This window comes from Panthera tigris, chromosome C1 (genome assembly GCF_018350195.1).
Source record: "Panthera tigris isolate Pti1 chromosome C1, P.tigris_Pti1_mat1.1, whole genome shotgun sequence".
NCBI classification, from domain to species: Eukaryota; Metazoa; Chordata; class Mammalia; order Carnivora; family Felidae; genus Panthera; species Panthera tigris.
The window spans coordinates 163,014,362-163,040,084 of record NC_056667.1 but is presented as its reverse complement, the minus strand read 5'-3'; the positions used below and the strand labels follow the sequence as shown (position 1 = coordinate 163,040,084).

Below are 25,723 nucleotides of genomic sequence, written 5' to 3'. Positions count from 1 at the left end.
ATGTTTCATTTATGAGCAGGGACTTAAGATTCTGAGCAAAAGTGTTTTCTCATTAAATTTTAATTAAGATAAATGCTGCAGAACCACTCACCTCCCCTACTGTAGCTTCATCACACCACTGAAGATACAACTAGGAACAAAAGAACAGTCACTAGAACTTTAGAACACCAAAGAGAAAATGGATAAAGAAAATTATTTTCTGCCATGGTGATTTTTTATGAGCCAACCCTATAAATGTCACACGTAAGACAGTTGCCCTCCTTTGGCTAATGTTGCCATACAGAATTATTAAATTTAACTGATGGTAGTACTGCATAAAAGTATTTCTTATTCATATAGTAGTGTATCTCTAAATATCATCAAAGTATTTTACAGATATGAATGAAGTAAACATCCCAAGCCCAAAGTCAAATAACGAACGGGCAAGAATCACTCCTTTTTACAAATAGAAAAACTAGATCTGAAATGCCAGGCAACTTGTTCAAACATAATAACCAAATAATTCCAGGAACCATCCTAGTCCGAGAATTGACAGACTATATTCCTATTTCTCAATAATTTTAAAATAACCTATAAGAAAGATTATCTTTTGTAAGAGGAAAAGCTTATTTTCAAGGCCTATTATCTTCTATTATACCTCTGCAGTCAACAGCATATTGTTGACTAATTCCATGTAGGCTTTCATTTCTGCTTTTTGGACTTCATCCAGCCCATCACTAAGAGAATGGCCCTAAAGGGAATTTAAAAAAATTTAAAAGAGCATCGTATTAAATAGAGAATAACTTTCAGTTATCTTACTACCAAATAATATAAATGTTTTTACATCAATGGTTTTATGACAAATGTCCAATAAACTTCTAGAATATCTCCTAAAATTTTATATGAAAAATCATTAATTATCTGCTATCACTACAAAATATTAGTAAGTAGTATTTCTATGCTATCATAAAAGTGTATCTTTCAATGGACAAAATTAAATTTCCAATTATTTCACAAAAGAAGAAAACAAGAATGATCAGTAAACCTTTTTTCTAAGAGACTAACCTTATTAGTAATAAAATAAATGCTAGAAGATTGACATGTGTTACTTATAAAGTGGTCAAAGTTGAAAAAAATGTTAGTAAACGTATAGGGAAACAGACATTAATTTTTAAATTCTAATATACTATAATAATGAAAAAATGCATAAAATAGTATATCCTTTAGTTCAATACAACCATCTGTGGTGAGATTTTAAAAATGCACACCCCCTTTAACATCACAGGATCACTCTTCGGAATTTATCCTAAAAAGATAATCTGACAAGTTTACAAAGGTGTGTATAGAAAATATTTACCTGAACACTCAGTAAGAGCCAAAACCTGACTACAACTAATGTGCCCATCAATAAAGACTTAAGTGAATAAGTTATAATACATCCATATAAAAGAATACTATACAAGAATTTAAAAGGATGATGTATTTCTGTAGTCATTAACATGGAAGAATTTCCAAACATATTGATGATTTTAAAAGGCAGGTTGCAAAATAGCACATAATAGTAAGATCTATATTTTTCTACATATGCGAAGAAAAAGTCTGGAAAGATGTTCCCCAAAATGTTAGTGGGGGGTTGTCCTTTATAAGTATTAAAACGTAAGCTGAATAATTCAAATGTATATATTAATATTCAACTTCCAAATATACCCTATATTTCCTTCTCAAAGGTTAACTCAACATTTTATAACAACCTAAGTTTTCATTTATGACCAAAATTCTCATAAGTGTAAGTTAGAAACTTATCTACCATTTTGTAAAGATCAAATTACATCTTTTGCCATTGATTTACATTACGGGGGAAAAAAACTTCCACTTTAGAAATATTTCTCCACTAGTTTATATTGGCATTTTATGAAACTAGGTTAAAATCAATGTAAATGTTAAGACATGCTAAAGAATGATGAATGACTTAAAAGTAACTGTGATCAAATATATTTAATATCTTTTTTATTACCTTTGCTTTAACGAATTGGACTATTGGACCAAGTTCTGATACTACTTGATTTCCTACATGAATAAAAGGTACTTTACCTGTTGAGGAAAAAGAAATGTATGAAAATACTTTCAGTAAATTAACATAAAAATGGAATGTTTTATTAATATACTGCTCTTGTAATCCTATAACTTTTGAAAATTATAAATGTGTATGTTAAATTCTATAAACTATTTTTTTAAGTTTATTTACGTTGAGAGAGAGAGACAGAGACAGAGAGAAAGAGAGAGAGCATGAGCAGGGGAGGATTAGAAAGAGAGGGAGAGAGAAGATCCCAAGCAGGCCCTGAGCTATCAGCATGAAGTCCAATGTAGGGCTAAAACTCTCGAACCCTGAGATCATAACCTAAGCCAAAATCAAGAGTTGGACACTTAAATGACTGAGCCACCCAGGCACCCCAAATTCTATAAACAATTACTAATTTTAAAAGAAAAAAAGGAGATTCATTTCTAGAATTCTCACTTGCATATAGTAACCGACCACAATAATATTCCCTTTTCAGAACTAACACTGACAAGTCACTCTATAGCAGTAAACACTAATTATTCAATTTACATGAATAGGCAGGACATTGGTCCACAACCACTGATAGATTTGTAAGAAATGTAGTGGGTCTTTCTCTTCAGAGTCCAATGAATCAATCTATTTTTAAACTACATTTAAGAAGACAACTTCTTGGGGCGCCTGGGTAGCTCAGTCAGTTGAGCACCGACTTCGGCTCAGGTCACGATCTCGCGGTCTGTGAGTTCGAGCCCCGCATCGGGCCCCTGTGCTGACAGCTCAGAGCCCGGAGCCTGTTTCGGATTCTGTGTCTCCCTCTCTCTGACCCTCCCCCATTCATGCTCTGTCTCTCTCTGTCTCAAAAATAAATAAACGTAAAAATAAAAAAAATTAAAAAAAAAAAATTAAAAAAAAAAAAAAAGAAGACAACTTCTTTTTACATCTACTTTTAAACCTCAGACACGTAAGTTCAATATCTTAAGCACGTAACGGTACATTAATAAATGTCTTTGACTCAAAAAAAATCAGGAATTAAGAGAATTAACAATCTTTGAAGGTATGCTAGTTTATGAATTCTAATACAAAGTATGTTCCCAGACATATTTGGGGGAAAAAAATAAAAGTATGCTTATAAAAACTGGCTTCTCTCTATAAATGTCACATTAAAAAACTAATATTTCATTTTTATAAAAACTAATAGTTGACAAAATTATCAGAGATGATAATAGTCTCCAAACAGCAATGAAGTTCACCCCAAAAGCTAGAGGATGAAATCTGCTGTCAGACCTAATTCAGAGTTCACACTAACAGCAGGCTTCTTCATGGTCCTTTTCAACAGATTGACTCCTCTCGGCCTCATGCAGACCTAGGGTAAAGGATGAGGTGCACAGCACCAACAAAAGCTTCACCTACATCCATAAAATAACGTGCATTATAAGGGAAAGGCAGTCCCTCGGGGAAACAACTCTATTGATGTATTTAGAAGACATTTCCATGATACCAGTATAAAAACACTGCATTCCACATACCTTTCTTCTAATCTTGCAAAGGTGAGAAGAATTTATTTGGGTAAATAAGTACTGGGTAAATAAGTAAAATCAGTAAATAAGTAAAAACTAAGTTAAAAATAAGTACTGGTAAATTTATTGGGTCAGTAAGTAAAAAAGTATTGGGTCATAGTGTTTTTTAGCTTGAGATAAAACCTTTGTTAAGTACTATAATGCTAGAAATAGCACAGGTCGTCTGAGATAAAATGATCTAAGAATGAAAACTATGTGTGGATAAATGCCTAGACTAAAGCTATTTTTAGGGCATAGCATTTTGAAAGCAACGTGTATTTCTCATTTTCAATAACGAGTTTGGTTTGTATTTTATTTCTTTTCTTAAAAATACTTTGAGTATTGGGCACTGGGGTGGCTCAGTTAAGCATCTGACTTCGGCTCAGGGCATGATCTCTGGTTCGCAAGTTCTAGCCCCCCATGGGGCTCTCTGCTCTCTGCTCTCAGCACGGAGCCCACGTCAGATCCTTTGTCCCCCCTCTCTCTGCCCCTTGCCCGTGCATGCTCTCTCTCTCAAAAATAAGTTAAAAAAAAATATTTTTTCAGTATTGTAGATTATGAAGCAGGAAAGCAGAGTACTCATACATCTCTAAATATAAAGATATATATAAAAATCAAGGCAACAAATTAGAAGTAAATAATGTTTTTTGTCACTAGCCTGACTTAAAGTGGAGCCAATGTTGGGGTGCCTGGGTGGCTCAGACAGTTAAGCATCTGACTCCTGATTTCAGCTCAGGTCATGATCTCAAGGTTCATGAGTTTGAGCCCTGCCTTGGGCTCTGTGGTAACAGCACAGTCTGCTTAGGATTCTCTCTCCTCCTCCTCTCTCTCTCTCTCTCTCTGCCCCTCCCACATTCATATGCGCTCTCTCTCTCTCTCTCTCTCTCTCTCTCAAAATAAATAAACTTAAAAAAAAAGTGGAGCCATTGTTACATCCTTATTATTGCAAGTATCAGGCAAAAGCACAGTGAGACATTTATTCACTGGCACCAATCAAACACCATTAAAAAAAAAAATCTGAGGGCCCTATTTCTTATTTTATGCAAAATAATCATTTTTTCAACTTTTGTTTTTAAAGGCTCCTGGCTGGCTCAGTTGGTAGAGCATGCAACTCTTGATCTCAGAGTCGTGAGTTCAAGCCCCACAATTGGGCATGGAGCCTACTTAAAATAAAGATTTTTTTTTAAAAGTGCTTTTAAAAAAGAATTTTTGTCTTTAAAGGAAGCAAGAAGAAAGCAAGCAAGTTTGTAGGTTCAGAAAATATTAGAAACAAAAAGAACCCCGGATACCATCTAATGCAATCACCACATATTACAGATGAAGTCACTGACACTCAAAAAAGAGAAGGGAAATTTCCCAAGGAAACTGTTAATAAGTGACAAGGTCACAGAAGGATTAGAGTAAAAATTTCGTAGCTCTTAGCCAAGCAGTCTTCTGATTACTCCATGATGCTCTCTGCTTTAAAAATCTACTAGAACAAGATCATTCCAACAAATAAAACATCCTTTGATCACCCCAAATCATATGATGAAAGAGAGTAATACTAGTCATATGATACAATTTAAATAAATGCCTTAAGAGAAAGTGCCATTTTCATCTACTTATGGGAGACTCCTCCCTATGAATGTATATATGTATATATGTATGGTTTGTAGCCTCTATAGTATTTATTTGTCTTTCATAATATCACCTAGGTGATACTTAGTACAGTCATTTTAGGAAACAGGTGGATGAACCACATGGCTTTTCCTCATTTGCCAAGGATAGTAACTTTAGTATTAGATTATTAACATTTTTGTATGCATAGCTACACTCTTTTTGTATGACTACATAAAGGAAAAAATGGACAGAACCCAATATAATTCATTTCACCAGAATTCAGAAAGTTTATAAAATTTCTATACAAAAATAATAGAAAATGAGTTAATTAATGGGCTTCAAGAATCTAAAACATGTCTATGTTTACAAATCTAGAAATTCTTTTATGGAGATGTTTTAAAATGTATATTCATAAATCTATAAATGTAGACTATTAATGTAGAATTTTCAGTGTGTATGGAGGCTGTCTTCACAGCTTTTGATAATTATTACCACCTTTAAGAATCGAAGATGAAAAGAAAAAAATGCTTTATACAAGTCATTTCTAAGTTATTTTCACAGTGAGGAGACAGATAAATGTCTCCCTAAAAGCAATGTAACTCACTTATCCCAACAATTTATACTCAGTGGATTTACCCATAAAGGAGTGATTCTGTGTTATTACTATAGCAGCAAAACCATAATTATAATCCATACCAATTTTAGTTAATATTTATCAGCTTTGTGGCACTATATTTTTATATTAAAAATTATCTGAACCAGGGGCACCTGGGTCGCTCGGTTGGTTGGACGACCAACTTCGGTTCAGGTCATGATCTTGCAGTTCATAGGTTCAAGCCCCATATCCGGCTCCGTGCTGACAGCTCAGAGCTCAAAGCCTGGAGCCTGCTTCAGATTCTGTGTCTACCTCTCTCTCTGCCCCTCCCCTTCTCACGCTCTGTCTCTCTCTCTCTCTCTCTCAAGAATAAATAAATGTTAAAAAAAATTAAAAAATTAAAAAACTGAAAATTACAATTAAAAAGAAATTTATCTGAACCATATTTATTTAAAATTGTACCCTAATCTACTAATACATGACACACAGAAAAGGCAACACTGATTATAAAAAATAGCGGAAAGGCTAAAATCTTAATAAAAAGTATTTTAAAACCTGTTGAAATAAAAATAAAAAAGAAATAATTAGAAACCAAAAGCTTTCAGAGACGACCTTAAGTCTTTGACAAATTAATTATTCCACACTCTCTTCTTCCCTCTGAATAATAAGAGGACATAGTTTAGAGAAGTGTGTTTAATAATGAATGGATTCATTAATATTAAAATTTGTTTTCTGAAGTGGAAACAGCACTATGTAAATAAGATTGGGGATATCTGAGATTATGTATTTTCTTAATATTTCTTAATATTTACTGTGACTTTCCACTAACCATCTATGACCGCAGAGTTGAAATGAATAGCCATGTCCACCCAAAGATTATCAAGTTTACAATTGTTACTTCATAAAACCATGGGAAAAGTCTTCAAAGGGTAAACAAAACAAAAAAATCTAGGTACAAACTGAACTATCACTACAATTTCACCAATACAGAATATTAACAGAAAATTAAAAAAAAAAACAAAAAAAACTTACCAGATGGAGACATATATTCTGCATTTGCCCTACAAACCACTTTGACAGGCAGATTACACATTTGCAAAAAGGCCTGCAAGTCAATACAAGTATAATTAGCCTAGTGAAAGTAGATATGTATTTAAACAAAACTTTTTATTTATTTTCTAAACTTAAGCAAAAGCTCATAGAGTAACACTTCACTGGAAAAGAATGAATCAATTTAAAGTAAAATACTTGTCTGAACAAAATCAAATGTCATTTCAGTGCTAAAAAAATCAAGGACTTAGACACCAGTAATGTATGTATGACACTTAGAGCGTTTATACACACTTTAAAAAATGTAAATTATCCACACTTATTTTATTCCATTAGTTTATATAAGTCAGCAATACTATATATTGGTTTAACCTTCTTTAATACATGACTATAAAGTCCAAATTTTACAAGGTATTGCTTAATTCCACTATTCTTTACAGGATCTTCATCTTTGTCTTAGAGGAAAATTCTCAAAATGTTATTTTTGCTACTTCCAAGTTCTCTCTTATATACTCAGTGTTCTAATGTGTAGCTTTATGCTTACCAATTCACTTTTTAAAGACATAAGTTGTTGGTTTTCACTTTGTTTATAGTAACAAAAATTTCACAAGCAACTTAAATGTCTAACAATAAAGAACAGGTAAATTATTTACGGTGAATCCAAATCATGTAATGTTATGCAATGACCTTTTAAAAATCATGAATTGTATCTTCACACGAGGCTGCATGAAATAAGTTTATTTCCCAGTCTTCCTTACAGCTGGATGTGACCAATGTCTAAATTCTGACCAATGGGACTTAAAGTTCTGGGCAATGGCTGGGAAGTTTCTTCAAAAATAATGGATATGACCTCTCCTCTTTTTTTCCTTCCTGCTCACTGGAATATGAAAAGGATGTCTACAGCCACAGCTGTCAAACCCAACCATGAAGCAGAAGCTGAGAGAAGATGGCAGAGCAACAAGGGGAAAGATGCCTAGTTCCTTGGTAATCACCGAAGCTAGATTACCTGTGTTTATAAGAAAAAGAAAAAAAACTTCTATCTTTTCAAGTCTCTACTATTTTGGGTCTTCTGTAACTCCTAGCCAAACCTAATTCTAACTAATGCACCAACAATTACTGTGTCTAGCTTTAAACCCCACCTCAACCAACCAAAAGCTGATTCTGTGTAAGTGCACACTGTCATCTAAATAGCATAACCTGTGCTTCCAATTTATAATAGTGAACTACTTGACTGACCCACAGGTATAGACTAGGATCAAAATTATGTGGAAGGCTTATTAAAACACAAATTGTTCAGAACGGAAGAATTAGAGACAGTAAGTATCAACAGCTCTTTCAACAAGAATGGATGAGAAGGAAAGGAAGAAGGGGATTAGAAGGGTCTTCCTTCTATTAATATGTAGTGGTACTCGATGAGGGAGAAAGGTTGAGCTTGAAAAAAAAAAGACAGCAAAAACACACTGAAATGATAAGAAACAGGGAGAACAACAGGCATACAAGATCCATGAGAAGGTAAAAAGGGATGTAAGAGCACAGGTAGAGGGATCTGGTTATTTGTCAGAAAACAGGACAGTTTGCTACTCCAATGCAAGGGGTGGTCAGTGTCAGTGGTAACTGCAAGATGGTGAGCAAGAAGGACAAGAAAATGCGAATGCTCACATCCTGTGAAATGGGAGAAGAAATCATCTGCTGAGAATGAAGGCATAAGGGGATTGAGGCCTTCAAAGAAGAACAAAAAGAATCTGAAACATTATCTTAACATTACCTTCTCAAATGTTTGGATAATATTCCCCTGTTAACAATTACAATACTCTAAAAATAGTAAATATGGTATATTTTGCTAAACTAAATGTATAGTGGTAACTGTACTAATCTTTATTCCAAAAAGCTATATTTCACCAAAAAAATTAAGCAAAATGGTAATGTTCTGCAATCAAAGCCATGTTTCCAGTCCTGTGAATTTTTAATTTTTACTTTTTTTTTTTTTTAATGTTTGTTTATTTTTGAGACAGAGAGAGACAGAGCATGAACAGGGGAGGGTCAGAGATAGAGGGAGACACAAAATCTGAAACAGGCTCCGGGCTCCGAGCTGTCAGCACAGAGCCCGACGCAGGCCTCGAACTCACGGACCGCGAGATCATGACCTGAGCTGAAGTCGGACGCTCAACCGACTGAGCCACCCAGGTGCCCCTACTTTTTTACTTGAAAAAAAGGCCAGCAATTTAGCAATGCTCAATTCACCACAGACCTCAATTGATGACATAATTCTAGTTAGCCAAAGATTAATTTTACAACATTTACTATAATTAACCTTCATCCTTCATTCAAAAGAAATTTTATAAATTAACTGGCAGTTTATAAGGAAGTCTGATGTCACAAACAGAACATTTTATCCAAATATTAAAAATGCAAACCAGAACATTACCATAACTGTCTTTGAGAATATAAAAACTTTAAATCCAAACCAAGCTTTGATCCAAACAATATTTCTCCTTTATCTTGTAGGATGGAAGAAAAATTTCTGAGAGGTCCCAAAATAGAATTTTCAATTTTCGCTTTCACTTTCAATCTCCTTCTTCGGTTGGAATGATACACCAACCTAAAACACATTTTATTTTCAATTCTGAAATTGCAGTCTGCATATTTTTATTCCCATGTGAATCCAAAGAAAAATGTAGTTTTAATTATAATAAGGAAATTAGGGTGACTCAGCTAACTCCTATTCCTCCGCTGGACACTTTATTCCAAACTAATTCAAGTGATTAATAATATAAAATAATCTGCACCAATGGGCGCCTGGGTGGCTCGGTCGGTTGGGCGTCTGACTTCGGCTCAGGTCATGATCTCACGGTCTGTGAGTTCGAGCCCCGCGTCGGGCTCTGTGCTGACAGCTCAGAGCCTGGAGCCTGTTTCAGATTCTGTGTCTCCCTCTCTCTCTGCCCCTCCCCTGTTCATGCTCTGTCTCTCTCTGTCTCAAAAATAAATAAACGTTAAAAAAAAATTTTTTTTTAAATAATCTGCACCAAAAACTTAGCACATACTATCAGAATAATGTTCAATAACTGTGCTGTCCAATATGGTAGCCACCAGTCACTGGTGGCTATTTAACTTAAATTTAAATTAATTAAAATTCAATAAAATTTTTAATTCAGTTCCCCAGTCACACTAGCCACATTTCAAGTGCCCTATAGCCACATGTGGCTAATGGCTACCATATTTATTGGTATGAACATTTACATCATTGCAGGAAGTTCTATTAGACAATACATATCTACAGCAATGGTAATCAGTGCACAGAAGACATCTTAGCAAGACAGGCTGACATCATCTGAAAGTGATCAGGCTAAATATTATAAAAACAATCTGCACAATATGAGAGTGCTCATAAACTCTGCAATTGATCAATCAACTTTTGATGACAGTGACACATTAAGCACCACAATATTTTCAATTAAAAAAAAAAACTAAACTAAATAGGGTTTATTCTGAGCAACTCCAACTGATAAAATGATGAGATAAATTTATTAACATGTGAAAACTAAGAATTTAAGAATGAATAAATTAAAACTACAGCCAACAAATATATTTTCTTTGAATGGTAAGGAATTTTTTTTTAATTTTTTTTTTAATGTTTATTATTATTGAGAGAGAGACACAGAGCATGAGCAGGGGAGGGATATAGAGAGGGGGGAGAACAGAATCTGAAGTAGGCTCCAGGCTCTGAGCTGTCAGCACAGAGCCTGACGCAGGGCTCAAACTCACAAACTGCGAGATCATGACCTGAGCCGAAGTCAGTCGCCTAACCAACAGAGCCACCCAGGCGCCCCGAATGGTAAGGGATTTTTTTAACACACACACACATACACACACAGAACCCAGTACCTGACTTCTAAACTCTGAAATTTAATAAGCTTGATGTAGTTTCAACATATTAAATAAATTAAATTCATAACATCAAAAAAATTCATTGAAGCAATGTTGATACATTTTATTTCCTAAAAAATATAAAAAGTAATACCAGATCATGGATAACTATAACATAAAGAACTGAAGTTACACATTTATCTCTGTAATCCTCCAAAAATCTACCAAAATAACAGTGAAGAAATAGAAAACTGATAAACCCAGAAAGACACAAAGAAGGGGAGAGGAGACCAAAGCAGACCAGGAATATCTGCCCATTTTTGTCAGATGGAAAGCGGACTTAAGGCAGAGGAAGCTGAAACCCAAGAGCATGCAGAGGAAAAAAATCAATGTGTCCACATCACAGAAACTAGGCAGATTCCACAACTGGAGGCACCACGTACCACAGAGGGTGGAGGTGAGGTAAAGGACTAAAAATAAGAGTGGCTGAAAGTGTGTATGAGTATCACACAACTAGTCCACCCCCAACCTGGTAGGAGACAGAGGTCCATTCTCTGAAGAAACCCAACCAGACAGACTCCTGACTCAAGGCTCAAGCAGCACAGCAGGGCGGAACTGGGTGGGTTGGGGCTGTTACATGGAAAAGAGGAACATGAAGGCAGAGTGTACACACCGACCAAAGAGACCCACAGCACCCCCTCTCCCCTCTCAGCTCTCTCACGCTGGTAACGAATTGAAGTACCTCCAAGATAAGAGAGGTAACTATAGAAAAGCCCTACAAATGCTGATATGATAGTAGGGGTGGGAGAGGTTGGGAGAGCCGCCAACAAAAATGGCAGCTCACTGTGCAATCAGTCTACAGTGAAGTCCACACGTCAAAAAGTCCCTCATCTCCCCATCAGCTTTTTAGTGTCTCACTCTTAAATATAAATTGTTAGGACAGATCAATAGATACTTGAGGAAAGCCTCGAACATAAAATACAGAGCCAAAAGAAGCCACAAAAAAGGAACTGACAGGAAACAAAAAATACAGAGAAGACAACTTCAAAGAAAAATTATAATGGTTAATATTTATTTAGCACTTACTAGGTACCAGGTACTTGCATAAGAGCTTTGTCCGAGCGGTAGGTACAACAAATATGCCTCTTTTAATATGGGAACACACAAACATATAAAGAGGTTAAGGGATCTGAACAAGCATACGGAAAGGAAGAAAGGAAAGGAAGGAGGAAAGGAGGGAGAGAAGAAGGGAGAGGAAGAAAGGAAAGGAAAGGGGAAAAAAGGAAAAAGAAAAGTGAACTGAGCAGATAAATGACAAAGACATTCAGTGTCTCAAAGAGCAACTCTGAAAGCTCGATGGTAATACAAGGGCTTCAAAAAATCTTGTCAGCCTAAAATTCTACATGCGGCCAAGGTATTAATGAAATGTGAAGACAGAATAAAAACAGTACCACATAAGCAATGTCTTTACATTTTTATTGCCCACGTATCCTTTCTCAGGAAGCCAATGAAGAATGTGCTGTACAATAAAAATAATAAACCAAGGAAAAAAAAAAAAAGAATACAGGATCCAGAGAATATGGGGATCCAACATAAAAGCAAAAAGAATTCCCTAGATGATGATGAATAGCAGTCATAAGAAAACAGCCCTGCAGCCAACAGAGGAAGGAACTGTTCCAATTAAAGCAGAAGGAACAGGAGTTTCCAAGGTAGTATTTCTGAGAGAAAAGACAAAAAGGATCTGATGTATTTGGCCACTGTGAGGGGGAGTAGTATAGATCAGTCAGAGTTTAAGAGAGAAAACTACTCAGATGAATTAAATAAAACAATTATTAACCCAAGGGGAGGAAAATCATAGAGAAAGAGTATGTTCATAGTACACTGAGCCACTCAATTGAGATCAACACTTATATTCTAATTATAATGTAAACACTGAATATTAATTTAATCCAAAAAGTGAAAACACTATTGGGAAGATGGAGGAGAAGGAGGTGAGTTGTAAGAGGGGAATTTCAAAATTTTTAAATGAAGTAGAAACATAAGCATCTTACTTAAAAATACAGAGGTAAATACCTGGCAAAATAATACAGCTAAAAGAAATGAAAGTAGTTATCTCTGTATATCCAGATTTGGGATAGGAAAAGGATAGGACAGTGGACTGTTTTTATTTGTGACAAGCCTCTCATATATTACTTACTGGTGGGAGTGTAAATTAATCCAACCACCTTGAAAATGTTTGGTCATTTCTACTAAGCACATGACTACCCTATCAGCCGACAATTCCATTCCCAGAAATATATCAAAAAGAAACAAGGCCTATAGCCACTAACATACACATATACAAAAATGCTCTTAAGCAGCTTGATCCTAAGAATCAAATACGGGGAGCAGCTCAAACGTCTATTAATATTAGTAGCAAACTTGAATCTAAAATTCCTAACTCCAGGGGTGCTGAGTGGCTCAATCAGTTCAGTGTTACGCATCTGACTTCAGCTCAGCTCTTGGTCTCATGGTTCACGAGTTAGAGCTCTGCATCGGACTGTTTGCTATCAGCACAGAGCCTGCTTAGGATCCTCTGTCCCCCTCTCTCTGCCCCACCCCCTCTCTCAAAACTAAACATTAAAAATAAATAAATAAAATACAATTCCTAACTCTAAGCTAAAAAGGGTATACAATGTCACCAATTGCTATTATGAGAAAGGAAAAAATATACGAGGATTATATATTTTTCTTAACTCTGAATTCTTTACAAAGAGCATTCACTGAGAACTTTTAAATCAGAGAAATTCCAGAAACAGTCCCAGAAGATGATACCTACAATACTCCATAAAGATTCTAAATTCTATGTCTTCAATTATTACCTCTGAATCATATCTTCTGGGAACCATGGCTCAGATCTTTTTGCAAAAACTGGTCTTGAAGAATAAAATTTATTTGCATATAAGTGAAAGTGAAGCCAAAAGTATAGAGAACAAAAAAAATCTGTTATCAGTCAAGTAGACCATTACAAATACCTTAAATCCTAGATTCAAAAGTTGTTATTGTTAATAATAATGCCATTGCTTTGATTAGATTATAAGCCTAACAGTTTAAATGTTGGGAAAACCTTTTCAAATGTTGTACATAACAGAGTATCAGGAATACAGACAGGGATCCCATTACAGTAATCTTTCAGTAACATGGTGACAAGCTTCTGATTCTTCTCACTTCTCATTTCAGATTCCTCTGTCTTCTAAAACTAGCGTTTACTCTTGTAATTCCCAGTTATATGCCAGATAATGATTATCAGCTCAATAAATAAATGAACAAACATGAAAATCTCAACAATACATCAAATCACAAAATGAAGACTAAAGAAGTCTAAAACTCAGTAAATCTTCCAGTTTTCCTCCTATGGGAATTTTTTTGATGTAGCAACAGAAACTCCTGATAATAAAAACATTTTTTAAAAGTCTGCTTAGTCATAACATAAAATTTATATTTAACCACTAGCTGGAATATGAATCAATGCAGTTTTCTTGAAGGGTAGCTTAGCAACATCTATGAAAATCCTAAATGTACATATCCTCTGACCCCACAATTGTATTGTTAGAAATCTATCATATGGACATATATGCCTAAAATCATGTAAGATATATGTTAGGATATTCATGCCTAATCCCTATTTATAGTATAATTATACTATATTTATAATATTTATACTTATAATAATAGCCTAGTACCCACCAATAAGAGACTGATTCAGTAAACTGCGGTGAATCCATCAATGGAATATTTGTAGTCTTCAAAAAAGAATGGTGCCCCAAAACCTATAAAAAACCTGTAAAACTCAGGGCAACGGAGTGGCTCAGTCAGTTAAGCATCTGACTTTGGCTGGGGTTTGATCTCACAGTGGGCTCAAGCGCCATGTCAGGTTCTGTGCTGACAGCTCAGAGCATGGAGCCTGCTTCAGATTCTGTGTCCCTCTCTCTCTGCTCCTCCCCCGACTCCTGCACACTCTCACTCGCGCTCTCTCTCTCAAAAATAAACATTAAAAATTTTTTAAAAAGAACTTCTCAAACTCAACACCCAAAAAAACAAATAAACCAGTGAAGAAATGAATAGATATTTTTCTAAAGAAGACATCCAGACAGCTGACAAACACATGAGAAGATGCTCAACATCACTCATCATCAGGGAAGTACCAATCAAAACCATGATGAGATACCACTTCACACCTGTCAGAATGGCTAAAATTAACACAGGAAACAACAGATGTTTGGAAGGATACAGAGAAAAGGGAACCCTCTTACACTGTTGGTGGGAATGCAAACTGGTGCAGCCATTCTGGAAAACAGTGTGGGAGTTCCTCAAAAAGGAACATTACTCAGCCATCAAAAAGAATGAAATCTTGCCATTTGCAACAATGTGGATGGAGCTAGACTGCATTATGCTACGCAAAATAAGTCAGAGAAAGGCAAATACCATATGATTTCACTCATATGTGGAATTTAAGAAACAAAGCAAATGAACATACAGAAAGGGAAAAACAAAAAGAAAGGAAAGCAAACCATAAGATACTCTTACGGAGAACAAACTGAGGGTTGATGGAGGGAGGTGGGTGGGGGGTAGGCTATCATAACATAACAAGAAGGACACTTGTTATGATGAGCACTGAATGTTATAAGTAAGTGATGAATCATTAAATTCTACTCCTGAAACTAATATTACACTATATGTTACCTGACTAGAATTTAAATAAAATTTTGAGGAAAAAAAAAGAATAGAGTTGCTCCTCAACCCAACTTCTTATACTACACTCCAAAAGACATTTCTCATCTGGAATCTTCTGTATGGCTACTGAATGACATGAGACAACATACACCAAATGCAAAATTGCTTTTTGTGTTATTTTTCTTCTAAAGGGCCGGGGTAAAACATTAAAACACAGCTCAATAAGGCCTACAAAAGGCTAATTTATTTGGTCCAATGCATAGCTTCCTGTGAACTAACTTGATAGAAAGACACAATTCTAAATATCTAGAAGAATGAGTGGAAAACATTTATGCATTCATCCCCATATTCAATACATATTTACTGAGCAGCTACTATGTATCACAACTGTTCTAGGCACTGAGAACAGAACAGGGACCTTAAAGTCTCGGCCTTCACTGAGTTTACATTCTAATGGAGAGAGATGATATGCAAAAAAACCTGAAAATATGTATGGTGATTCCTGCTACTTAGAAATACAAAGCAGTATGAAGGTATTGCTATTATAAGTAGAGTGGTCAGACGAGGGCTCACCAATAAAGTAACATTTGGGCATAAACCTGAAGAAAGTTAGGGAGCCAGCCATGTTCAAAGGCACTAAAACAGTCTTATGCTTCTACTGGTGTGTCTGAGGGACAAGACCAGTCTGACAATGCAGATTAAGGAAGTGAGTGGTAACAGGGAACATCAGAGACAACCAGGAGATCATGTAGGACTTACAGATACTTGTAAGGATTCTGACTTCTACTTTGCATGAGAAGAACAATTACAAGAAGGTGCTCAGCTGAAAACTGCTGGAATCTAACGTTTTAAAGGATTATAAGCAGTTATACAGAGATTAGATTGCAGACAGTAGAAGCATAGAAGCAGAAGCACTATTTAGAAGGATTCTGGGGGCGCCTGGGTGGCTCAGTCGGTTGGGCATCCGACTTCGGCTCAGGTCATGATCTCATGGTTCATGGGTTCAAGCCCCGCATTGGGCTCTGTGCTGACAGCTCAGAACCTGGAGTCTGCTTTGTGGATTCTGTCTCCCTCTCTTCTCTGCCCCTGCCCAGCTCATACTCTGTCTCTCTCTCTCTCTCAAAAAATAAATAAATAAATAAATAAATAAATAAATAAATAAATAAATAAAACATTAAAAAAAAGAAGAAGGATTCCGCAATAATCTAGGCAAGAAATGGTGGTGGCCTGGATTAAGACAGGAGTGCTAGGGGGGACAAGAAGTCGGATTCTGGCTACATTTTTAAACTAGGGCCAAAAGGGTTTGCGGACAACTGGATGTGGATATAGGAAAAAGAGGACTCCAAAGATGGCCCAAACTTTCTGACATAAACAACTACAACAATGGAAATGCCATTTACCAAAATAGGAAAAAGTGCAGGATGAGAAGGTTTTGGTGGGAGAAGGGAGACTTAGGAGTCTTTAGATGGACTGCTCTAACATCACTTCCTTGTCAAACTTTTCTGACAGGCAATGACTAGGAAACAACTCTATTCTCTTTTCAAAGACCTGGTCACGAAGGCAGTTATATGCTTTGAAACCAGATAAGCAGATTCTCCTGAAATGTTGAGAAGCCCAACCTCAAAGGCCACCCACACCCTTTTCTTTGGTGGACAGAGGTGACAGAAGTACCTATAAATCAGTATAATCTTTGTCAACACTTTCCTGCAAGGATGGTAATACCGAGGTGTTAAGAAACGGGTAGAGCTATAGTTATTTATGCAGAATAAAAACACAACCAAGGATAGTTTTTACCTTTGATCTCTTCTGTTCCCTGCATCTATAGCCCACCAAGTTTAAAAAGTGAAAAGTCAATACCCAAAGTATAAAAAGAACGGACATAAGTCAACACCAAAAACTCCAAATAATCGGATTAAAAAGTGAGCAGAGGACCTGAATAGAAATCCTTCCAAAGAAGACATACAGATGACCAACAGACACATGAAAAGATGCTCAACGTCAGAGAAATGTATATCAAAACCACAATGAGATTTATCACCTTTACACCTGTCAGAATGGTTACTATCAAAAAGACAAGAAATAAAAAGCACTGGTAGGGATGTGGAGAAAAAGGAACCCTCATGCACTATTGGTAGGAATGAAAATTGGTGCAACCACTATGAAAAACAGCATAGAGATTCCGATCCAGTCATTCCATTACTGAATATTTACCCAAAGAAGGCAAAAACACGAACTCAGAAGATATAGGTATACCTATGTTCACTGCAGCATTATTTATAGTAGCCAAGATATGAAAGCAACCCAAGTATCTGTCGATGGATGAAGAAGATGTAGTGTTTGTATACACACACACACCATGGAATATTACTCAGCCATAAAAAGGAATGAGATCACTTACATGTGGACTCTAAAACACAAAACAAATGAACAAACAAAAAACCAAAGATTCCCACAAATACAGAGAACACATTGACAGTTGGCAGAGGGGAGGAGAAGAGGGGGATGGGTGAAGGAGAGTGGGAGATACAGGCTTGCAGTTATGGGATGAAAAAGTCACAGGGACAAAAGGTATAACACAGCATTATATGGTGCTGTACCTTATGGAGAATTACGAGCCTTCGGGAGATTTAAATTAGGTACACAGGTCATATAATTAATATAAGGTAAGCAGAGTAGTATTAATAAGAAAATCCAACAAAACAAAACATTTCAAAAATTACACATACCTAGTTTAACTCTTTGTTCCCAAAGAAATATACTAAAAATATCTCAGAAAGGATCTGGAAGGGCAAACTTAATGAAATTAAATTTAAAGCTGAAAAAAATCATCAATTTCTTTTACAGAAATGAATATGATGCTATCTGACAGGAGAAGGAAAACAGAATCTGCAATATTAAGAAACCTGAAATATCAAACATCTTTTAATTGCATTAGGTTAACAACAAAAAACAAGCAAAACAAAAGGGCAAATAAAAATATTCAGTTCATAAAACTATGAGAAGGGAAACACAGCTAGCCAACAACAGGCCTGCTCTGACTACTACATTTGCACAGGGAGGACACTGCCTCATTGACATTCTGTCCTACCATCATTTAGAGGAAGGTGACTTTCTGTTGCTGACTCATACACCATACCAATGACTGGGTGACCATTAGCACATTCCCACTCCTTAATTGTCACTGGTTAAGTGCCTAGCATAACCTAATGGATCCTAACAGAGTACAGACTTAAGAAGCATACTGTTTGAGAAGACTAGAATGCCTTTTGAAAAATGAAAATCCTCTGCATCAATTTTAAGAATCAGTATAGACAGAACAGTAAGACTTAACAAAGCAGATGCCTCCCAGCGAGCCATCTCTGGGCAGGATCTGACTGTTAGAGAAAGGTCCTTTACCTGATAAGCTTTCTTCTTTTTTTTTTTTTAATTTTTTTATGCTTATTTATATTTGAGAGAGACAGTATACGAGCAGGGGAGGGGCAGAGAGAGAGACAGAGACAAGAATGCGAAGCAGGCTCCAGGCTCTGAGCTGTTAGCACAGAGCCCGAAATGGGGCTCAAACTCACAAGCCGTGGGATCATGACCTGAGCCGAAGGCGGACGCTCAACAGACTGAGCCACCTAGGCACCCCAAAAAGTACTTTTTAAAAAAATAAGATGAAGAGTAAATATATGATTTCTGGTTTACAGTACATACCTTATATAAAATCTTTTAAACAAGGCAAAAACAACTGAATAAAGATGTTTTGATATTGACATAAACGCTTACTTTATGAATAATTTTTCAAAGTCCACACATTGACAAAACTGATAAATTATTGATAACAGGCCTCCCCTCCAGACTGTAAGCTCTATTAGCACACACTAACCATGTCTATCTTGTTCACTGCTTTATCCTCAGCATACTATAGGTTCTCATGTAACACTTGCTCGAGGAATAAGCCATAGATATGCACAATAAATACAAACATACCTAAGTTTGTAGAATACTAGTAAACTACAACAAAGACTAGCATTTTGTTATTTTATGGAACCAAAGATTACTGCATTAAAAAGTTAGATGTAACTCCTGTTAAATTCAGAGTTATTTGTTAAAATCAATAAAATGACAAATATCAGTAAGCAGATATTGTTTTAGAAAAATAGTTACAGGAATTTAACTTAAAAAACATTATCAGAAACCACAATTCAATGAGCAGAAAAAGCTTTTAAATAGAGCAAATCTGGTACCAAAACCATAAAAAGCTAATGAAAGCACGTATGAAGACAGATCACAACAGAGAACAGATCTTCCTTAATACAACTCTCACCTGAAAACTACTTTTGGAATATTTGACTCAACTTTAGATACATCAACACCTGACAGCTGTAGGAAAAAAATCAAGTTCAGAAGGAAAGCAACAAATAAAGATAACCAGAATAGGGAAAGATATAAGCTCTCCCTGTTAGAATTAAATATAAATAAAAGTTGTAAGGTCAATATTAAGCATAAGGAGCGATAAACTAGTCAAAAGGCACAGAAAGAATAATTCTTACAACCCAAGAACCCAAAGCAACACCAGTTGCATATTTGGCACTCAATGAACAACTTGGGAATAAAGAAAGGAAACTTTTTTTTTTGAGCTCCTATAACGAGTATTTTAAAGTTTTATATTTTACAGATAAAGATTCCCAACTGAGAAAAATAACAACAAAAGCCCACCAAATTTTAAATTCTTAGGATAAGCTAAATAGTAGATGTCAGGGATCTAAAATGTATTCATTTTGATAAACTAACAGTAACTCCATATTGGATCATTTACCAATAAACAGCACCAACTATTTTCTTTCCGCTTCACTATTCCAAAAACAAAATGAACATCTACTTGTCTTACAAGTTAAACACACAAGAATACTCTTTGCGTTTAAGCAATAAAATCAACATTGCTTGCTCATAAAAATATAAAAATAAGGGCGTCTGGGTGGCTCAGTTGGTTAAGCATCCGACTTCGATTCAGGTCATGTTCTCACGGTTCGTGGGTTGAAGCACCACATCGGGCTCTGTGCTGACAGCTCAGAGCCTGGAGCCTGCTTCAGATTCTGTGTCTCCCACTTTCTCTGCCCCTCCCCTGCTCGCACTCTGTCTCTGTCTCTCAAAAATGAATGTTAAAAAAATTGTTTTAAATAATATAAAATTTTAAGGAATTGTTCTTAAGTTTTTAAAAGATCAGGTGCTTTATACTGATTAATATTGTGGAACTTAAGGGATTATAAACATAGCTTCTAAATGTATATAGGTCACATTAACAAAGTTACCAAATTCTAGATAGGGAAAAGCAATTTTCAGTCTAACCATGTAAAGCTATCCTTAGACAGCAGACCTCCGGTTTTCTTTCTTAGGACAAAGCTTCTATTCATTTCATAATTAAATTTGAAATATTTCACGTAAGAATTCCCTACGGACTATTCGAAAGCATGCAATACCATTTTCAGGGCACAAAATGAAAATGGTTCTGATTTTTAATTCATATCTTGTTTTACCAGGACACAAAAGAAAATCTGTGACAACAACCAAAGAATTATTTTCCCCCTTACTGAAGAGGCATGTTTTAAAATTAAAAACCATGAACAAATCTACCTACAAAATAATTCATTTTTTATATCAAACAGCTGCAGACCCTGTAATTGAAATAATGTATCTAAGGTTACAAATGAAAAGTGTTAGGTATCATTCTTGAAGTGACAGATTAAGTTCCTAATCCAGTTAAAGTAATAGCCATATTTGTAGTTTAACATAAATTAAGACCTTAATTATATTTGTGACTATTTTAAACAAAATAACAAATTTCTTTGTACCTGAGAATGTAATTTATAGCAAAGCCAGGTTCATTTTCCAAACCAATCTATTTCACACTGCAGAAGTACTCTGGTATAATGGTATAATGTAATTCTTGTTGTAGAATGTTGAAAGAGTAGATACACTAAGAGCACAGAAGAGGTTTGAAGATAAATGAAGATGCTATTCATTCAAGGGTAATTTCATCTTAGAACTATATGAAAGATGTTTCGTTCACACAGGCTAGTCTATGGCCTCAAATTTAAGTGTATTTTCAGCTCAAATATAATGCTGCTAGATCGATTATGCTGATACTGTGTATCTAATAATGAAGAATTCTAGCTTTTTTCTATTTAAAAATAGACTGCCATTTTTTCATCTTACTGCTAGGTCTTCATTGTTCTGCTTAATAGCAACAAATTTTAAAATCCGCTTGCTATTTACTTTTTAACCAGAAAAGTATATGGTTGACATTCTAACTTGCAATCTCTCCTGACTGCAGGAAAGCGCATTTTTGCTAAGTTAAAGAGATACTTAGGTTAGCAAACCATTACCCTACAAAACCATTTTATTTCACTAATTACTAAAACTGACAACTCTAAAAGCCACCTAACTGTATTCTGAATATACTTCATTCTCCCAAATCCTGTAAGACTAATTTAAATGTTTTATGTATGCCATACCATTCATATGCTGAGAAATTAATACTGAAAATGTTTTTAATTTGCTAAATTCTGTTTGTAATTTCAGTTCAATTTTAATCACCTCAATTTAAATTATCTTTTCTGAAGATCGCATTTTATATACTTAAATCCTTAAAAGCATAAATCACCAAAATACTTTAATACTCCTGGTCTATAAAGGTGATATGACATTCAATCTGAAGAATTTAAATTCAGTGATATCAAGGAAGCATCCTGTAGCCTCCATTTTTCTCATTTTAGAATACTGAAAAGGATTTCACAAGTCCCCTTATGTGACAAACGTTCCCTAAATTCCCTCTATCTCTAAGCTTTCCTTCCCCCCCTTCTAATCTTGAAAGAAAATACAGAAGCCTCATTTTGCAGATGATTCAAGTGGGAGAGATAAACAAACGTCCAAAAACTTTAAGATGCATCTATTTAAAGAATGTTTTTCATAAAAGTGTCCTCTTAATTCTCTATTAAAATATATCCACTGGTGTCATCTTTGTCAGGTTTGAACTGACACCTAAAAATTGCATACAACCATAGCCAACTTGTTTAAGGGAAAAAATCTATCCAACCAAACTGAAAATTCAAAATCATTTCCTCTACAGCTGTCAAGGTACGCTGTCCACGGTAGCCATCTGAATGCCATGACATGTTTACAGTGGCCCTATTTTCATAATCACTGTTATTTCTCCAGTAGATCAATGGACTCGCGGTCCAAAGGAGAGAGAGCTACTCCTTTCTCCTGCTCTTCCCAATCACTACATGAGGATATTATCATTTAACTGCTAATTAATATGCCCACCTAAAAGGCATCATTTGCTAAAAGGAAAAGGCAAGGGTCAGCTAACAATTTATCAGCAGATCTGACATGTTAGTGTTCGTGGCCCAGAATTAACAGGGCCTATAAAAATGTCGACTTTTTAAAATGATACAACATATTCAACAGAAAGAAAACAGGTGGGGTTTTTGTGTTTTTTTTTCTGTTGTCTTACCTTTCATTTTTAGGGACAGAGTATTTATCCACAAAAAAGTAGGGGAAAACTAGAAAATTAAGTAGAATAGTGATATTTCCCTTAACCGGGCTTAAATGTCATTCTTACAGGAAGTGAGTATACAAACTAAGTGAAGTAAAAAAGCAGCATTCTCTTTTATGCAGCGTTCTAATAATGATCATCAGTTTGAGACACTCCAAACATAAATTCAAACTTTTACAATAAGAGTAAGCCATACAAAAAAGGAAAACAGGTTTCTTTTTAAATTGGATTCATATATAATAAACAAAATCCCTTCTAAAACTTACTAGAAAGTAACATTTTATTATATGCATTCACAAAATACGTATTTATAAATCTTTGTAGTCAAAACAGGCTCTAATTCAACATTCAACATCATCTCGTATTTCTACTGCTATTTCTATTGCTTTCACTGCCTTCAAAAGAACTTCTCGTTTATTATCTGACTTGAGTGAGCTTCACAATAACTCATAATATAGGTAAGACTGCGTTTATCACATTTCAGGGGTCCAAAAGCTGACAGACATTTATTTTTCACATCTTAATGTAATCTATAAATTGCAAGATACGGCTTGCTAAGAAATGTCAGAAGTGATTCTTGAATTAAATGTCCACTTATTTTTGGATAAAAATTCAAAGACCTGCATCACTGGACTGGACTGCTATGCTACAAAGTGTTATGAGCATGGATTCTTGACTCCAGACTCCCTGGGTTGGCACTCCCACCCTGCTAAGTACCACCTATGTAAGTTTGAGCCACGGGCTTTAACTTCTTAATTTGTACAATGGCAATAATAATACTACCTACCTCCTAGAGTTGCTGTGAAAATTATCTCTGATACCTGAGGTACATTTAACAAGACCTGGCACATGGAGTAAGTGCTGTGGAAACTTTAGCTTAGGTTATTATGGTTGTTCTCATTAACATTGCCTGCAGGATGCAGATTACAATAGCACTACCTCATTTAGTTGTTGTAAGGACTGAATGAGTTAGTAAGAATTAAGTGCTCTCAGCATAGTGACCAGCACGTGGCAGGTACTCAGCCAATGCTGTTGCTATCGGTTACCTCCACAATTTGTGGGCTCTGTGACCTTGGGCAAAAAAGCTTTCCTTCGTTTCAGTTTCCACATCTTTAAAAATGAGGTTCATAAGAGTACCTTCCACTAGGGTTATGGGAAGGACTGAATGAGATACTTCCCATAAAAGCTCTCAGTAGAATGCCTTCATCAATAAAAGTATTCAATACTTTTAAAACAAATCTTATTCGGTATTGTTTTAAAAACACATTGTTTGAATTAAAGTATTCAGTATTAATAATTTGGACACAAATTCCTATGTGTCAAAAAAAATTCTTAAGCCTAACATTGATTTTAATTACTCGGGTGTGGTTGGACATCATAAAGCCTGCAAACTTGCATTCCTCCTGCTGACATGGATTATATACACTCCTGTCAATGAACAGGAGAGAAAGAAATAATAACCAACATTAGCTGCGTATTTACATTACGCCAAGTACTTTTCGAAGTGTTTTTTCTATATATTAACACATTCAGTCCTCATGACCTCCAACAGAAGAGCTTCTATTGTAACTCCCTTTTCAGATGAGGAAACTTGAAACAAAAAGTAATGTTTAAGGTATGCTGTATTTGGAAGAGACCAACTGCTCATTTCACTTGTACATAGCATATTCCAAATCAGACCTAAACTTCTTGAAGAAAATAAGACGTTTTTTATAGAAAACTTGCAGGGGAGTTCATATGTATTTGCTTACTGTATTTCTAGACATGTGCTGTTCCATACAAAAGCCATCGGCTACATGTGTCTACTGAGCACTTGAAATGTGGCTAGCACAAATTGGGATGTGCTGTAGGTGTAAAATAGACATCAAATCTTGAACTGAATATAAACAAAAGTAAAACATCAGGGGAGCTTGGGTGGCTCAGTAAGTTAAGCGTCCGACTTTGGCCCAGGTCATGATCTCCTGGTTCATGATTTCGAGCCCTGCATTGGGCTCTGTCCTGACGGCTCAGAGCCTGGAGCCTGCTTCAGATTCAGATTCCCTCTCTCTGCCCCTTCCCCATTCACATTCTGTCTCTCTCTCTCTCAAAAATAAACAAACATTTAAAAAAATTCAAAAAACAAGAAAAACCTCCCATTAACAAATTTTGTACTGATTACATGTGAAAATGATAATATTTTGATACACTGGGTTAAATAAAACATTATTAAAGTTACTTTCCTCTGTTTCTTTTTATCTTTTTTAATGGGACTATTACAAAATTTTAAACCACGTATGTGGCCGACTTTACATACATTATACATCTGTCAGACAGTGGTTTAGGTTTAGGAAGTGAGACAATAGTAACAGAATTATTATCAAAGTTCTTTTCCCAAACACACATAGATTGATGTATATATAGATATACATACATATATACTGCTACACACACACACACACACACTGCTCATGAGTACCAGAGGAACATGCTACACTAATATGTCACTATACTCAACATACAAGATTGTTATATGACGAGGCAAACACTTCAGGTAACACCAAAATTTGTGAACGAGGGGGGAAAAAAGCAAATCTAAGAGGAAGTACCAGCCATGGGAAAAAAATTTATTTTCTTTTAAACTGAAATCATAAGGGTTCCTTTAATCAAAAAAGATCTGACCACTTAGTTCCAAGAATATAATACATGCCAAGTCTATGTGGTAGGTAAAATTTAAATTTCCTGATGGCTTAACTGGCAGACTATTAAAATATCTGATGCTTTATATCTGGTAT

The 25,723-nt window shown here is 35.4% G+C and overlaps 1 protein-coding gene across 4 annotated transcripts in view; it reads right to left on the bottom strand.

Annotated features, from left to right (window-relative positions):
• The window catches only part of MTX2 (metaxin 2), a 64,880-nt gene that overhangs the window by 13,032 nt on the left and 26,125 nt on the right, over window positions 1-25,723 (bottom strand). For 3 of the 4 annotated variants that reach the window (XM_042994749.1, XM_007074542.3, XM_042994747.1), the window contains 4 exons: window positions 6,818-6,890; window positions 1,994-2,070; window positions 638-730; window positions 92-130 (listed from right to left, as the gene is read on the bottom strand). In XM_042994749.1, the coding sequence (XP_042850683.1) occupies window positions 92-130; window positions 638-730; window positions 1,994-2,070; window positions 6,818-6,878 (270 nt within the window). In that variant the 5' untranslated portion in view covers window positions 6,879-6,890. The remainder of the gene's footprint in view (window positions 1-91; window positions 131-637; window positions 731-1,993; window positions 2,071-6,817; window positions 6,891-25,723) is intronic. The other variant, XM_042994748.1, reaches the window with a different exon arrangement.